At 41.4% G+C, this 14,918-nt stretch overlaps 1 protein-coding gene and 1 pseudogene across 2 annotated transcripts in view; both read right to left on the bottom strand.

Moving 5' to 3' along the window:
• Positions 1-14,918, bottom strand: part of SOS2 (SOS Ras/Rho guanine nucleotide exchange factor 2) — a 109,956-nt gene that overhangs the window by 58,449 nt on the left and 36,589 nt on the right. The window contains exons 5-7 of the mRNA XM_079768413.1: positions 13,441-13,644; positions 5,485-5,628; positions 2,512-2,622 (exon numbers count right to left, since the gene is read on the bottom strand). Coding sequence (XP_079624539.1) covers positions 2,512-2,622; positions 5,485-5,628; positions 13,441-13,644 — 459 coding nt within the window. The remainder of the gene's footprint in view (positions 1-2,511; positions 2,623-5,484; positions 5,629-13,440; positions 13,645-14,918) is intronic.
• Positions 8,595-10,553, bottom strand: LOC307098691 (large ribosomal subunit protein eL6-like; annotated as a pseudogene). The gene is made up of 2 exons: positions 9,901-10,553; positions 8,595-9,670 (listed from the first exon to the last, which is right to left on the bottom strand). The product of its transcript is annotated as a large ribosomal subunit protein eL6-like (transcript).

Raw genomic sequence — 14,918 nt, forward strand, 5'->3', positions numbered from 1 at the left:
ATATGACATCACCAATAAAAGGAACTGTAACCCTTTGCAACAGCATGGATCGACCTGGAGATTATTATACTAAATGAAATAAGCCAGTCATGACCTGGAGATTATTATGCTAAATGAAATGAGTCAGTCAGAGAAAGACAAACAGCATATGATCTCACTTGTATGTAGAATCTAATGAACAAAATAAACTGATGAACAAAATAGAAACAGAGGCATGGATACATGGAATAGACTGACAGCTGTCAGAGGGGAAAGGGGTTGGGGCCTGGATGAAAGAAGGTGAAAGGATTAAGGAAAGAAGAAATATATATATACTGTATATACATACATAGGTATATAGACATATACATATCTATATATATAAAGAGGTAATATAAAAAATTGTCCATTACGGTGTCACATTAACGACCGAGGCTGCGCACTCATGGAGCACCACTAGGTCCCTGCCCCCTCCACCCCGCGGGTGGCGGCAGCGGCTCCCTCTTGCCTCCCCAAGCTGCGAGGCTCTCTCCTGGCTCCTGTGGAAGTGGTGCGGCTCTCTCCTGGCTCCCGTGGGTGCAGGCAGCTCGCTCCCGCCTCCTGCCTCCCACCTTACGCGGAATTGCGGAATCGGCGCGGGTCCCTCCCGGCTCCCGCGGAAGCGGCGTGGCTCCTGTGGAAGCAGCACGTCTCCCTCCCGCCAGCTCCTGTGGAAGCTGCGCGTCTCCCGCTGGCTCCCACGGAAGCAGTTGATGGCCTACTGCGCGCGATATCGCGCACTGGGCTACTAGTCTATATATATAAAAGCCTAAGCGGCTGAACGACCAGTCGCTATGATGCGCACTAACCACCAGGGGGAAGTTGCTCAACACAGGAGCTGCCCCCTGGTGGTCAGTGCGCTCCCACAGCGGGCACGCTGCTCAGCTGACCGAGCGGTACCAGATGCCGGTTTCATAGCTGACAAGCATAGCTGCGGCGGTACGAGCCTCTCCCGCCTCTGTGGCAGCACTACTGAGTGGTGGCAGGGGGGCAGGCGCAGCGGGGCCGGGATGAGCAGGAGCGGCATGGCACCTGGCCCGAGCTCAGGCTCCTCCCCAGCCACCTGCTGCTTTACGCACTACTACATCCCTCAGGGGATGTTGGACTGCCGGTTTCAGCCTGATGTGGGAATCCCTGAGAAGCCCCGGATTGCAAGAGGGCACAGGCCAGGCTGAGGGACCCCACCGATGCATGAATCCATGCTACAGGCCTCTAGTATATATGTATATACATATGTATATATGTATATATGTGTATGTGTGTGGGTGTGTATATATATCACATAGACACAGACAATGGTGTAGTGATAGCCAGAGAGAAAGCAGGGGTGGGGAGTGGATTGATGTGGGCAAAGGGGGAGAAATAAGGATGGAAAGGGACTTTGCTTGGAGTGATAGGCACAGGATGCAGTATGCAGATAATATTTTATTGAATTGTACACTTGAAACCTGTATGGTTTTATGAACCATTGTCACCCCAATAAATTCAATGAAAAAAACAAATATGAAGTCACCAGCATAAAGGCAATAGCTAAAGCAAAGGATATAAATAAAGTCACTCAAGAAGAGCATTAGAGGAACAGAAAATCAGAGGCTGACCATGGAGCCTGCAATTAAGGAGACTGAGAAGAAGAAATCAGAGAAGAAAATTAGGAGAAAGTATCATGGGAGCCAAAAGGACAAGAGGAAGACTAACAAATACTACAGACATAACTATGAAATCAAAATATCCACTTGGTTTCATGGTTAAGTTCATTGTCAAGGCAGTTTTTATTGTTATACCCTGATTAAGACACAAGTGGTAGAAGTTTAACGAAAAATGGTAAAAAGTAATATGAAGATAATCAGCTACCAAGGGGAAAAAAAACAAAGCAAGAAAATGACAAGGTTTATTGCTTGTTTTAAGACAGTAAAGATCTGACCATATTAATATGCTAAGGGAAAAGAGCCTGTCTAGATCAGGAAGTTTCTACAGCAATAGGTAGTCAAGGATCATTGATGCCAACATAACCTTCATTTAGTGTTAAAAAGTAAAAATACAAATTTTATTTGTCTCCACTTACTTTCACTTCACCTAACTGTATTACTGAACCAATTAACTTGTATACTTCCCATTAATATATTTATCTCCTTAAATTATAGGCCTGATAGAGAAATCGGTATGAGTACACGTGAGGATATTCTCCACTCCTGATGATTTCACTTCTATCTTGTTGAAAATAAGAACCTGAAATAGCTCTCCATAATCATCTCTATATTCCAGATCTAGAATTTGCCAGATCAGTATTTGTGATGGTATTCTTTAAAAGATTTCTATATTAAGGGAAGATTAGTTTTTTCAATCTGAAATAGGATTAAAATGAACAGATTTTGAAAGATTGGTGACAATTTTCCTCAATTTCTTTATGAAAGATCCTAGAATTACAAATATTTAGAATGAATTGGTAAAATAGTTCTTTAGTTGCTTTACTTAAAAAAATTACTTTAAATTTACCTGAAAGTGTAGAGCCACTGCAGGTCTGGCCATCAACTTACTGAAATGTTCATTAAATTTTGGTGAAAGAATGTCCTGTGATAATGTTTCATAAGGATCAAATGCTTGCTCCTATTTTTTAAAAAAGAAAATGTGTTAGGTTTAAATGATCATCTTTTCTATTAATATGGCACAGATTATTTAATGGCAAATTTTTTAGAACTCTTTGCTCTGTATACTTTGCAGGGACAAACAGTGACTATGGCTGTAACTGAAAAATTTTTTAAATGTAAATAATGACCTTGAGACCTTGAGCTATTGATCATAGGAAGCTACTCGTCTTAAAATAGGTCACTGACTTTGTGTTCACAAGTATCAAACTATTAAAATGCTTATGCACATTACCCCCAATAAGTGAAAAGTGTATCTATTAGTAAAAGAAGGCTGAGATTTGAAATTTCAGTTAGTCTTGCTACATTGAAATAAGTTTACACTTAGGATACTTTCAAAGAAAGCAAAAAGTGATACCGCTCTTTGATGATACTGTTCTTTTGGATAAAGATTAGAAAAAGAAAGCAAAGACTATGTACAGTAAAATAACAAGACAGAAACTACACATATTTTGTCCAATGTTTGTATTTAAATTCCTACTATTTGATAATAATATCTCCAATGTTTAGTTAAAACTAAGAGATTTGTTTCATTTTTGTACTTAAAAAAATATAGCATGTTTTTCAGAAATAACAAGTATTGGCAAGAATGTAGAGAAATTGAAACCCTCATCTATTGCCAGTGGTAATGTAAAATATTATAGCCCCTATAGAAAATATTTTTGGCAGTTCCTCAGAGAGCTAAACAAAGAATTACCATATAACCCCGCAATTCTACTCCTAAGGTATGTACCCCAAAGAAATGAAAACAGGGACTCAAACAGATATTTGTGTAACAACATAATTGCAGCATTATTCACAATAGCTAAAAGGCAGAAAAAAACACAAGTATTCATCAACAAATAACTGGATAAACAAAACATGATATATACATACAATGGAATATTACTCAACCATAGAAAGAAATGGAGTTCTGATACATGCAATGACATGGACGAACCTTGAAAACACTATGTTAAGTAAAATAAGCAGACACAAAGAACAAATATTGTATGATTCTAGTTATATCAAATATCTAGAGTCAGCAAATTCATAGAGACAGAAAGATTAGAAATTACCCATGGTTGGAGGATGGAAAAAAGGAGTTGTTGCTTAATGAGTAGAGTTTCTTTTTAGGGTAGTAAAAATGTTTTGGAAATAGATAATGGTTATGGTTGTATAATATTGTGCATTTAACTAATGACAATGAATTGTATACTTAAAAATGGTTAAAATGGCAAATTTTGTTATTTATATTTTACAATAAAAAACAAAACAAAACAAAAATGCCTGAGCGTCAACCTGTGAACCAGGAGGTCACGGTTCGATTCCAGGTCAGGACACATGCCCAGGTTACAGGCTCATCTCCAGTGTGGGGCTGCAGGAGACAGCCGATCAATGATTCCCTCTCATCATTGATGTTTCTAATCTCTCTCTCCCTCTCCCTTCCTCTCTGAAATCAATAAAAAAATATTTTTTAAAAAATTAGAAAATTGTTTTTGAACCATAATACCTTTAAGAGTATAGCAGGCAAGCAAACTACAAATTAATATGCCAAGTTATCTCAGTATAACAACTTTCTAATACAAACCAAAGCTGAATATTTTGGTTAGGCATCAGTAACTGAATATTTCAATACTATATTTCATTGTCTATAAAATAGATGTAATAAAAGTGACCTATATTTTCAGAAAAATTTAAACAAAAATTAGAAAATTTACATGAACTCTAAAGATGTACTTTTAAAACCCTGTTTCCCAAAAGAAATTTAAAAAATGGCCAATGAGTATGACAAGATGTTCAACATCATTAGTTTGAAAAACAAACAAACAGTGAGATGCTGGAGTTTCTTTTACCACTAGACTGGCAAAAATGGCATAATCTCAGAGTTAGTGGAGGTGTGGGGAAAAAAGCCTGCATATATTAGAATTTATTTGGAAGTAAATTTGGCAAAATGTTTCAAAGTTCTAAAAACATACCAAGTCTTTAGTACTACAATTCCTCTTTTAGGAATATATTCTAAAACAATTATTAGACTATGAAGTCACAGTATGAATATGTTTGTTGCAGTATTGTTTACAATAACAAAAATGGAAACAATATACATGCCTAATGATAATAGATAGTTAAAATATTATGGTGTCTCCATAACAACATGGTACTATTCAGACTTTAAAAATTGTGTTGAAGTACTTTTATTAACCTGGAAAACATTTGTGATATATTCATTGGAAAAAAAAAGCAGGTAATAAGAGAGTAAGATCCTATTTTTGCAAGTACACATATGTCTGTGTGAGTAGAAAATACTGTATGTTATAAGGATAACTTAATTCTGGGTGTTGCAAAATGGAGTGATTTTTATTTTATTTATATATACCTCTTTGTGATTATTTTTACAGTGAATTACATTACTTTTACAATAATTTAAGACAACAAAATGATTTTCACTTTGGAAACAAAATTAAAATACAAACTTCCTTTTCAAATTTTGGAAATTAAGACTAAAATTCACAAAAGCTAAACAGGTCTGGTCAATAAAGTTTCTTTTACTTAAAATGCATTTGCCATTAAAAAAATCTTAAAACTTACTATTCTATCATAAGTAATATTCTATTATGAAAACTTACTATTCTATCATAAGTAATTATTTATGTAAGTATAATCATAAACACACTATAAAGTGCATTATAAATAGAGTGTAACTGTACTTTGCTATTGGTTAAATCTTAAGTATTTTTTTATAATAGCCAGTAGTGTCTTCTAATTTTCACAAAAAAATCTTACTAAATCTCTTAATAACAGCATTTAAGATTTAAATGAGAATAAAGTAGTTTTATAAACTTACTTCTGCCAAATCTTCAAAACAGCTGCCAGCTAAGGGGTGAGGACTGCTCTCATCAGTCATTTCAACTGTGTCTTCAATCAAACCTAAAAGTTTTACTGTCAACTCATGTATATCTGATATGTTACTGAAAATCTTTTCAATGTCCTGAAAAAATAAAAAAAGTCAAGATGTGAGGTTGAGAATTTTGTTTAAAAGTTATTAAAGTAATATAAATATTAAGGGTGTATCTTACCCAATTATTTACTAATATATTTCAAGACATATAATATATTCTAAAACATAGCAAAAGTCAATACCAAATAAGAAAGGGAAATTAAAAGCCTTATGAATTACACATAATAAATTTATTGGAAAATATAGATTCTGGAATAGCTTTTGTAAAATTTATTTTTCAATTACAGTTGACATAAAATATCATATTAGTTTCAGGTATACAACTCTTTGATCAAACATTTATATACCTCATGAAGTGTATATAAATCTAGCACCAATACGTCTAGTACCAATCTGACATCATACATAGTTATTATAATACTAGAGGCCCAGTGCACGAAATTCGTGCACGGAGGGGGGTTGTCCCTCAGCCCAGCCTGTACCCTCTCCAATCTGGGACCCCTCGAGGGATGTCCGACTGCCCGTTTAGGCCCGATCCCACTGGGATCACAATCCAGGACTGCTGGCTCCCAACTGCTTGCCTGCCTGCCTTCCTGATTGCCCCTAACTGCTTCTGCCTGCCAGCCTGATCACCCCCTAACCACTCCGCTGCCAGCCTGTTTGCCCCCAACTTCCGTCCTCTGCCGGCCTGGTCACCCCTAACTGCCCTCTCCTGCAGGGTTGATCACCTCCAACTGCCCTCCCTTGCAGGCCTGGTCCCTCTCAACTGCCCTCCCTTGCAGGCCTGGTCCCTCTCAACTGCCCTCCCTTGCAGGCCTGGTCCTTCTCAACTACCCTCCTTTGCAGGCCGGGTGCCTCCCAACTGCCCTCTCCTGCTGGCCATCTGTGGTGGCCATCTTGTGTCCACATGGGGGCAGGATCTTTGACCACATGGGGGCAGCTATATTGTATGTTGCAGTGATGATCAATCTGCATATTACTCTTTTATTAGATAGGATAGAGGCCTGGTATAGGGGTGGGGGCCAGCTGGTTTGCCCTGAAGGGCGTCCCGGATCAGGTGGGGGTTCCCTTGGGGCGTGGGGCGGCCTGAGCGAGGGGCCTGTGGTGGTTTGCAGGCCGGCCACGCCCCCTAGCAACCCAAGCAGAGGCCCTGGTATCTGGAATTTATTTTCCTTCTACAATTGAAACTTTGTAGCCTGGAGCGGAGCCAAGCCTGGGGCTCCCTCCGAGGCCGGCAGCCATTTGTGTTGGTTGAAACTTTGTTGCCTTAAGCGGGTGGGCCCGGCCAGGGTGTGCGGAAAGCTTTGCTTCCCCTGTTGCCGGCGGCAACCCTGGCCTGCTCTCTCAAGCTCCATTCTGCCGCCATTTGTTTGAATTTGTTTACCTTTTATAATTGAAACTTTGTAGCTTGAGTGGAGGCTTAGGCCTGCAATGGCTATGGAAAGCTTGGCTTCCTCTGTTACCTAGGAAACCTTGCTCTCTGTGGCTGTAGCCATCTTGGTTTGGGTTAATTTGCATACTCGCCCTGATTGGATGGTGGGCGTGGCTTGTGGGCGTGGCTTGTGGGTGTGTCATAGGTGTGGTCAATTTGCATATTTGTCTATTATTAAATAGGATTATTGACTATATTCCTTATGCTGAACTTTGTATCTCTATGACTATTTTTATAACTGGCAATCTGTGCTTCTTAATCCCTCTCACCATTTTTACCCATTCCTTACCCCCTCCCATCTGGCAATTATCAATTTGTTATTTATATCTATAAGTTGTTTCTGTTTCTGTGTTTCAAATTCCACAAGTGAAATCATATATACTTTTCTCTGTCTGACTTATTTCACTTAGCATAATACCTTTTAGGTCCATCTATGTTTTTGCAAATGGCAAGATTTCGTTTTTTATGGCTGAGTAATATTCCATTGTACATATGTACATCTTTATGCAGTCATCCACTGAAGGATACTTTGGTTGTTTCCATGTCTTGGCTACCATAAATAATGCTGCAATGAACACCTGGATATAAATACCTTTACAAATAAATATTTCAAAATTTGGGGGTAGGCATTTAGAAGAGAATCCAGATTGTTGGGTCAAATGGTAGCTCTATTCTTAATTTTTTGAGGACCCTCCATACTGTTTTCCATAGTGACTGCAGCAATTTACATTACCACCAGCAGTGTATGAGGGTTCCTTTTTCTCCATATCCTCTCCAACACTTATTTCTTATCTTATTGATAATAGCCATTGAGGTACTATTTCACTGTGATTTTGATTTGCATTTCTCTTATAGCTAGCGAAGGTGAGCAACTGTTCATTTATCTGTTGGCCATTTGTATATCTTCTTGGGAAAAAGTTCTGTTCAAGCCCTCTGCCCAATTCATTATTATTTTTTTATTATCATTACTAGAAATTCGTGCACGGGGGGTGTGTGTCCCTCAGCCCAGCCTGCACCCTCTCCAATCTGGGACCCCTCGAGGGATGTCCGACTGCCTGTTTAGGCCCGATCCAGGTAGGATTGGGCCTAAACGGGCAGTCGGACATCCCTCTCACAATCCAGGACTGCTGGCTCCGAACTGCTCACCTGCCTGCCTTCCTGATTGTCCCTAACCGCTTCTGCCTGCCAGCCTGATCACCCCCTAACCACTACCCTGCCAGCCTGATTGATGCCTAACTGCTCCCCTGCCAGTCTATTTGCCGCTAACTGCCCTCCCCTGCAGGCCTGGTTACCCCTAACTGCTCTCCCCTGCAGGCCTGGTCCCCCCCAACTGCTCTCCCCTGCAGGCCTGGGTCCCCCCCAACTGCCCTTCCCTGCAGGCCCGGTTGCCCCCAACTTCCCTCCTCTGCCGGCCTAGTCACCCCCAACTGCCCTCCCTTGCAGGCCTGATCCCTCCCAACTGCCCTCCTCTGCTGGCCTGATCGCCCACAACTGCCCTCCCTTGCAGACCTGGTCCCTCCCAACTGCCCTCCCCTGCTGGCCAGCTTGTGGTGGCCATCTTGTGTCCACATGGGGGCAGTCATCTTTGACCACACGGGGGCAGCCATCTTGTGTGTTGGAGTGACAGTCAATTTGCATAATATTCTTTTATTAGATAGGAGGATTAGATAGGATAGAGGCTGGTGCATGGGTGGGGGCCAGCTGGTTTGCCCTGAAGGGTGTCCCAGATCAGGGTGGGGGTTCCTTTGAGGCGTGGGGCAGCCTGGGCGAGGGGTCTGTGGTGGTTTGCAGGCTGGCCACGCCCCCCGGCAACCCAAGCACAGGCTCTGGTATCTGTGATTTATTTATCTTCTATAATTGAAAGTTTGTAACCTTGAGCGGAGCCAAGCCTCCTGCTTGCTCCGTGGCCGCAGCCATTTTTGTTGGCATTTATTTATCTTCTATAATTGAAACTTTGTAGCCTTAAGCGGAGGCCAAGGCAGGCCAGGGCAGGCAGAAAGCTTCTTTCATTGCCGGGGAAACCCAAGCCTCCTGCTCTCTCCATGGCTGCAGCCATCTTGGTGGGGTTAATTTGCATACTTGCTCCTGATTGGCTGGTGGGCGTGGCTTGTGGGTGTACTGGAGGTGCAGTCGATTTGCATATTACTCTTTTATTAGATAGGTATTTTTATTGATTTTGGAGAAGAAGGGCGAAGGGGAGAGAGACAGAAACATCAATGATGAGAGAGAATCATTGATCGGCTGCCTCCTACGCGCCCCCTACTGGGGATCGAGCCCACAACCCGGGCATGTGCCCTTGACTGGAACTGAAAATGGGACCCTTCAGTCCACAGGCCGACATTCTATCCACTGAGCCAAACCAGGGCCAGTTTTTTATTTTTTATTTATTTCTTTAAACAGATCAGGTATTTAATTAGTTTGTCGTTAAGAAATTTAGAACACCAATTTGTGAGAATAAGTCCCATTTGTGAGAGCAAAGACAGAGCAAAGGTAGTCCTGGAGCTGAGAAACAGATCTGATTTTTGGCAGAATTTGCAAGTCCACGGTTTTCTGATTAACCTTGCACTGCTCTATAATCTCATATTTCCCTTTCTCTCTGTCGAAGAGCTCACCATTCTGGTGTCTAGGCTTGTGCAGCCTCTTCTTTTAAAAATAAATTATTTTTAAATCTTTATTTACTTTTTGAGAGAGCGAGCGAGAGAGAGAGAAACATTGATGTGAGAAACACACATGCCCCTACTGGGGATCGATCCCACAACCCTGACCATGAATTGAACCTGCAAACTGGGTATGTGCCCTGACTGGGAATCGAACCTGCCACCTTTTGGTGTGGTAGACAACACTCCAACCAAATGAGCCACACTGGCTAGCTTCTTCTTGAAGCAAGCATCAGTGAGATGTTTTGGGATTTTCACACCACTGATACCAATTTTAGTGGAGGTGGCAATGACAAATTTCTAGTGTGTTCTATATAGAGGAACTCAATTAAGGGACAGAGGTCAAATCACAAGTGGCAAGGCATTGTTCAGATGCTTCTGGAAAACCACCCTCTTGTCTCTGTGGTGCCCAATGAGGATAATCAGAATGGTCCCTGGGGAGTGATGCTGGCCCCCAGTTTTCTTACAGGTTAACTGAAGTGTTTCTTTTTACGGTTCAACAGGTTTTGATGTGCATCGTCAGTAGAATAAGGTCTAGGCATTTTGCTAAGTTTAACCAGTCGGGTACCATCATTCTTCTTGCCACCAAATGGTTTTTTGATGGTACCAAGAACTTTCTCCTTTTACTTTATAATCCTCGATTTGGCTGCTGAATACTTCCTCTTGCAAATGGCCTTTCAGGAATACATAGCCCACTGGGAATATATGCCAATTCCTCTCCCTAGGACAGGGTTTAGCTGCAGTGGGGCTTCCCCTTAGGTGTGTTGGCCTTGAGTTACCCTTCTTAACCTTGCCATCAGCATCAGCCTTCTTGGCTTCAGGTTTTTCTCCTTAGTATCCAGCTTCTCATCTTTTTCACTCACCATCTAGAAAGTTGGGAAAGAGGCTCTGCCCATTTTTAAAATTAAATTGTGTTCTTATTGTTGTTAAACTTTTTAGGTTCTTTCTATATTTTGAATAATAGTCCCTTTTCAGAAGTATTGTTTACAAACATTTTCTCCCATTATGTTGGTTGCCTTTTTGTTTTGTTTATGGTTACTTTTATTGTGCAGCTTTTCATTTTTATGTACTCCTATTCATTTATTTTTGCTTTTGCTTCTTTTGCCTTTGGGGTCAAGTTCACAAAAGCCTCTCTGAGATCAAGGTCCCTAAGTTTAGCACCTATGTTTTCTTCTATGTATTTTATTGTTTCAGGTCTTATACTAAGTCTTTAATCCATTAAATGTTTGCATTTGGTATCCAATAGCAGTCTAGTCCTGGCTGGTGGCTCAGTTGGTTGAGCATGGTCCTGTGCACCAAAAGGTCACTGGTTCAATTTCTGGTCAGGGCACATGCCAGGTTGTGGGTTTGGTCCCCAGTCCCAGTGTGTACTGGAGGCAACTCATCAATGTTTCTCAGAGATGTCTCCTTCTCTCCTTTCTTCTAAAATCAATAAAAATCTATTTCATTATTATTTTTTATTTTTTTAAATATATTTTATTGATTTTTTACAGAGAGGAAGAGAGAGGGATAGAGAGTTAGAAACATCGATGAGAGAGAAACATCGATCAGCTGCCTCTTGCACACCCCCTACTGGGGATGTGCCCGCAACCAAGGTACATGCCCTTGACCGGAATCAAACCTGGGACCCTTGAGTCCACAGGCCGACGCTCTATCCACTGAGCCAAACCGGTTTTGGCGATAAAAATCTATTTTAAAAAATAGCAATCTAGCTTCATTCTTTTGCATGTGGTTTTCTAATTTTTATTAAACAGGCAGTATGGTTTTGACTCAGTACCATACTGTTTTGATTATTGTAGCTTTGTAGTATAATTTGAAGTCAGGGAATGTAATACCTCTGATTTGTTTCTTTCTTTTTTTTTTTTTTTCAGGATGTCTTTTGACTATTCAGGGTCCTTTGTGGTCCCATACAAATTTGATGGGTTTTTCTGTTTTATTTCTTTGAAAAATGTCATAAGGATTTTGATGGGGATTGCATAAAGCCTGTATATTGCTTTAGGTAATATGGCCATTTTATCTATGTTGATTCTTCCAATCCATGAACATAGAATATCTTTCCATTTCTTTGTGTCTTCTCAATTTCTTACAACCTGTGCCTTATAGTTTCTGGTATATAGGTTCTTCACTTCTTTTAAGTTTATTCCCAGGTATTTTATCCTTTTTGTTGCTACTGCAGACGGAATTGTTTTTCTTCATTTCTTTTTTTGATATTACATGGTTAGTATATAGGAAAAATATTTTTTTTTAAAAAGAGTATTTGTCTATCTGAATTCTTTAGAGTTGATTTTCAAAGCTACAGATATAAAAAGATGGACAAAACTTCCTGGATCCCCATCCTACTCTCTCCTCTCCTGCCCTGTCTTTTAACAGAGTAGCTCTGCCTTTGTTAATGTGATATTTTGAATACTTTTATTCTTAAAAAGTTCCACTGTTAAAACTTTAAAGTACTGCCTTAAAGTACCTACCAAAAGACAGGAGAGCCCTAGCTGCTTTGGCTCAGTGGATAGAGCATCGGTGCAAGGAGTAAAGGGTCCCAGTTCCGATTTCAGTAAAGGGGATTTCAGGCTCAATCCCCAACCTGTGGATGTGTGTGGGAGGCAACCAATCAATGCTTCTCTCTCTGTGTCTCTCCCCCACCTTCCACTCTCTCTAAAAATCAACAGAAAAACATCCTCGGGTGAGGATTAACGAAAAACAAATAAACAAAAAGACAGGAGAAAGCATGTCTTTTCTAGACCATACATCTTTTTCTCCATCTTCAAATGAATGACAATAAATCTTAGATGCTGCATAGCAGAAAAATATTTCATTCCAGTGTAATTCCCCTTTCTCATTTTGTGTCAAATTCTCATTATCATCAAACTTATTACATCTATACTAATAAAAGGGTAATATGCTAATTAGACCAGACACCTCCCAGACATCTTTCGGACATCCTTCCAGACAAAGCCACGGTGTCACGGGCCTAGGCAGAGGCGGTTAGGGATGATCAGGCCAGCAGAGGGGAGCAGTTAGGGGGCGATCAGGCCAGCAGGGGAGGGCAGTTAGGGGTGATCAGGCCAACAGAGGAGGGCAGTTAGGGGCAATCAGGCCAGCAGGGGAGGGCAGTTAGGGGCGATCAGGCCGGCAGGGGAGGGCAGTTAGGGGCAATCAGGCCAGCAGGGGAGGGCAGTTAGGGGTGATCAGGCCAACAGAGGAGGGCAGTTAGGGGCAATCAGGCCAGCAGGGGAGGGCAGTTAGGGGCGATCAGGCTGGCAGGGGAGGGCAGTTAGGGGCAATCAGGCCAGCAGGGGAGGGCAGTTAGGGGCGATCAGGCTGGCAAGGGAGGACAGTTAGGGGCAATCAGGCCGGCAGGGGAGGGCAGTTAGCGGTGATCGGGCTGGCAGAGGAGCAGTAAGGGGGTGATCAGGCCGGCAGGCAGAGGTGGTTAGGGGCGATCAGGCAGGCAGGCAGGCAGGCAAGCAGTTAGGAGCCAGCAGTTGTGGATTGCGAGAGGGATGTCTGACCAGCAGTCGGACATCCCTTAAAGGTTCCTGGATTGGAGAGGGTGCAGGCCGGGCTGAGGGACCTCCTCCCCTCACCCCGTGCATGAATTTTGTGCACCGGGCCTCTAGTTAGTATAATAATTTACATATTTTAAAAACCCAGAAGTACTACATGAAATAATTTTTTTGTTTTATATACTCATAAAGTTACTATTTATGATTTTAAGCTGCTATCTAGACAGAATTTCAAACACAAAAAGTTACTTACAGAAGGTTTAAACAGCTTTTTGTCAGAAAGAAAGGCTTCTCGAAACACTTTTATGATCATATTTAGTTCCCGCAGATACTGTCTTTCTTCTGCAATTTCAGTTCTGACAAGGTCGTAGTAGTTTAATTCACCTGAAGAACTAGGTTCATCTTCACAGAGAGAAACCAAACCTATGTCATCCTGATCAAACATGTCCATCAAAACCTAAGAAATAAATCAATAGTGCATAACTTATTTTCCTTACTTTTATAAAACCATCTCAAAATACTTGCAATTAAAACATTATACTAAACAATGCAAGCTGTATATATTATATGAAAAATATGAAAAATTATATTTTATGAAATATAATTTATGAAAAATTTCAAAATAAGAGAAATATGAAAAGTTGAAGGGAGAAAAAAAATATTTCTGGAAATAAGGTAACTCTAATAGTAAAATATGTGTGTGCACACAAACAACAATCTCAAAATCCTAGTTCAACTACTCATTCACCTGTGATTACTCTTTTAAAGGTAGATTCCTTATCCTATATAATAAAAGCATAATATGCAAATAGACTGAAGAGTGGAACAACTGGTCGGTGGGGGGGCGGGGCCCGTGAGCAGGTGGTGCCAGGCCAGCCAAGGCACGTGCCAGCGGGCAGAGGGAGGGGACGATGATGGGACGGGGGGGGGGGGGGGGGGGGCGGTAGCGACCAGCAGTGGGGCGGGATGGGGGCCAGCGCCACCCCGATTGACCGCCCAGTCGCCTCCCACAGAGGGAAGCCACCGGAGATGGCAGCGAGGTGATTCAGGGCGGGGCCGGCTGCTCACTGTCCCCAGATCAGCTCGCCGGGGTCACCTCCTACAGAGGAGGGCCAGACTGCGCCTGGGAGCGGGCCTAAGCTGTCAGTTGAATATCCCCTGAGGGCTCTGGATATTATAAATAAAAATATATTTTAAAAATCTCTTACCTCCCTCCAACTATCACATTTATTTAAAAAATATATTTTTTTATTGATTTCAGAGAAGAAGGGAGAGGGAGGGAGGAAGGGAGGGAGAGAGAGAAACACCAATGATGAGAGAGAATCATTGATTGGCTGACCCTTGCACGTCCCACCCTGGGGATCGAGCCCACAATCCAGCATGTGCCCCTGACTGTAATGGAACCTGGGACCCTTCAGTCCGCAGGCCGACGCTCTATCCCCTGAGCCAAACCAGCTACGGCTATAAAAATTTAAAAAAAAAAAAAGTTAATAAAGAAAAATTGGACCTACTTAATTATATATTCTGAAAACTATTTTCTTAGAGTTCAGGGGGAAAAAGGCATAATATCAAAAAGGAAACTCCAAAACAAAACGACTTCAAAGAGATGAGAGAAAATTCTGACAACACGCTATGAGATAATCATTCATTCATTCATTCATTCTTAAACTTCTGATAGACTAATCACCAGCCACTGTGCTAGATATTGGTAAAATATAGGAATGAACAAAA

This window comes from Cnephaeus nilssonii (assembly GCF_951640355.1).
Source record: "Cnephaeus nilssonii genome assembly, chromosome: 4".
Taxonomy (NCBI): Eukaryota; Metazoa; Chordata; class Mammalia; order Chiroptera; family Vespertilionidae; genus Cnephaeus; species Cnephaeus nilssonii.